This window comes from Populus nigra, chromosome 8 (genome assembly GCF_951802175.1).
Source record: "Populus nigra chromosome 8, ddPopNigr1.1, whole genome shotgun sequence".
In the NCBI taxonomy this organism is placed as follows: domain Eukaryota; kingdom Viridiplantae; phylum Streptophyta; class Magnoliopsida; order Malpighiales; family Salicaceae; genus Populus; species Populus nigra.
The window spans coordinates 2,348,896-2,351,510 of record NC_084859.1 but is presented as its reverse complement, the minus strand read 5'-3'; the positions used below and the strand labels follow the sequence as shown (position 1 = coordinate 2,351,510).

Genomic DNA, 2,615 nt, shown 5'->3' with positions numbered 1-2,615 from the left:
TGTAATATTTGAAGGATCATGACAAGTTGTTAAATAATATACTTGATCTTCAAATATAAATTAATTAATTATTAAATTGATAATAAATTAAATTATTTAATTTATTTAGTAATTCTATTTTCAAGAGAATTATGATTTATATTTAAACTAACTATTAGAAACTTAATAGGTCACACATATTAAAAGCTCTTGATCTAAATATAAATTCATATGACTAATAAGTGCGACTTGATTGTAAATAATTTTTAAAAATGGATGACTAGAATGTAATTAATATAAAATATTATAGTTCTATAATTAAAAAATCAAATAGTTATTTAATTAAATAAATTTCTAAAATTATACCAAAAATATTATATGATATTATTTAAAAAAAAGATATTTTATTATTTATGAAGTTATTTAATTCTTTCTATTAATATAAAATGATGTGTAATTTTTTGTTTTTTCTCTTGTTTCCTCGTCATGGTATCATTTTGCTTTCTACTTGATAAGCTTAAATTGAGCGCTCAATCACTTTTTCAAAGATTGGACTAAAGATATTTCGGTCACAACTTCCAAGAGAAGGAGAGCCATCCAACTCGCAAGGTTACAAACCTCTTTTAAATACTCGATGGGAAGGCCACTCATTTGAAAGGAACCACCCTAGTACGGATCATCTCTTTCCTCGTTAAGCTTCCCAAAAGTCTCATCTTCAGTCGTCGCAAAAAGGAAGTCTCATCTTCAGTCGTCGCAAAAAGGAAGATTCCCGAGTCCACACTATTTCACATCCCACCTGACTCACTAAATGCTCACTTTCCCCTCTTCATTTGAAGCATAACAAATTAAAAAAGAGCAAGGCAATTATTCGAAGTTTCTCTCTGTCAACAAAATGAGTATAGTGCGTAATCGTTGTGGTTCAGTGAGTGAAGAAATGTCGAATAGCTCGGAAAACGAAGTGGAATCACTTCCACAGATCATTGGTGATGAATCTTACAAGGAAGCACGCAAGGAAGAAGCTGACTTGTTTGAAAATCATCCTCTTGATAAATCCATGGTGGGCATCCCAGTTTTGGCTCAAAAACTGGTTCACACTCAAGCAACTATTATAGCAAGATGCTTGCCAGAGATAGTGAGGAATAGTAATGAGAAGCTGAATGCAAGTGTCTCGGAACTGAACAGGATGCCTAAGACTTTGTCGTCGGTTGGTGAAGCCCTGACAACTTTCATGGGCATTGTTGGATCCGCCAAAGAGTCGCTAAACAAGATCATTGTGAGGGGAGACTATGATGAGTATCTAGAAGATAAAAATATGCATTGCACTGCCAGATTGGTTGAAATGCTCGACCAATACTCAGATGAACTTCATAAGTGCTCTGAAAATGACCTTACAGGGAACTTTTTGATGGATGAGATTCAGGCTTTGGAGGAAGCCAAAGGGATTCAATTGCCAAATTTCCTTTCCCGCACCACCTTCCTTGCTATTCTGCAGAAAAAGGTTGAAAAGGTATCACACATACCAGTTGCCTTTGTTGAGAAAGTATGGACTTACATTGAAGGTGTGGTCATATCTGTTTTGATGCATCACTCGGAAAACTACCACCGGCTTCAGCTATCCACTAGACGAGCAAGCCATAATCTCATAGCAAGAATGAAAGAGCATTCTAGAAATTGGGTCACAGAGATCGTTCAAATGGAGAAACTGACAGATTATACGAGCAATCCTGAATACATGAATGACTGGAACAAGCTCATGGCTCAACAGCATGATTTCACGCGTGATGTCCTGGAAAATGGGTACATTCCTACATTCAAGATTGAAGGTTTGGGAGAGGTTCCAATTGCAGGTCTCAGGGGGTATGAGCAGCATGTTTTGCTTCAAGCTTTCGACTTGAAAATGAGAATGACTGCTTACTGGAAAATTGTTTTGAGGAGGTTGGTTGATTTTATGGCTCTGCATTTGCAGTTTTGTGTTCGAAATCTTGTGAACAAGGAATTGCAAGAGGAGATCGTCCAGGAGCTTGTCGGTAGACATGATGGTGCGATAGAAAGAATGTTAGAGGAATCTCCAGCGGTAGCTGCTAAGCGTGAGAAGCTGAATGTGAGCATCAAGTTACTGAGGGAGTCCAGCAATGTCCTGGGAAACATCATGGACAAAATTGCTTCAAATGTCTAGTTTGAGTGCTGTCTATCTATCTATTTATCTATACATATCTATGCTCGTTTGGCTTTTCTTTTCTTGTTTCTAAGATTGATGGCACGAAGGAGTTTGTGTCAATCTATCATGTTTTCCTAGTGTTTGTTCTAATAGTATTATAGTAGTATGAAGATGTTTTCTATTTATGATTCTGGTTTGCTGAATTCCCAGAAGCTTTCTCTCACTAGTTCCGGTGTCCGGTGCTGTTAAATTAATTTAGATTAACATAAACGAACATAAAAAAAAAAAAAAAAAAAACTGAAATTCTTTATTCTAAATTTCTTAATATAAATCAAAAAGATTATATACATAATATAAATATAAAAAAATTATATAAGGTTAAATTAAAAATATTATTCTATTTTTAATAAGTAAAATAAAAATAAAAATAAATTATAAATGATGTATTTTTAAATAAAAATACTTTAAAAAACAACTA

The 2,615-nt window shown here is 34.1% G+C and overlaps 1 protein-coding gene across 1 annotated transcript; it reads left to right on the top strand.

Moving 5' to 3' along the window:
- The first annotated feature begins 622 nt into the window (after positions 1-622).
- Positions 623-2,322, top strand: LOC133700937 (dynamin-related protein 4C-like). The gene has a single exon (XM_062124670.1). The coding sequence runs from the start codon at positions 872-874 to the stop codon at positions 2,153-2,155; it is 1,284 nt and encodes a 427-aa protein (XP_061980654.1). The 5' UTR covers positions 623-871; the 3' UTR covers positions 2,156-2,322.
- Positions 2,323-2,615: the final 293 nt, after the last annotated feature.

What these genes read in the sequence shown, in the direction of transcription:
- LOC133700937 (XM_062124670.1), top strand. Translation starts at nt 872, where the DNA reads ATGAGTATAGTGCGTAATCGTTGTGGTTCAGTGAGTGAAGAAATGTCG.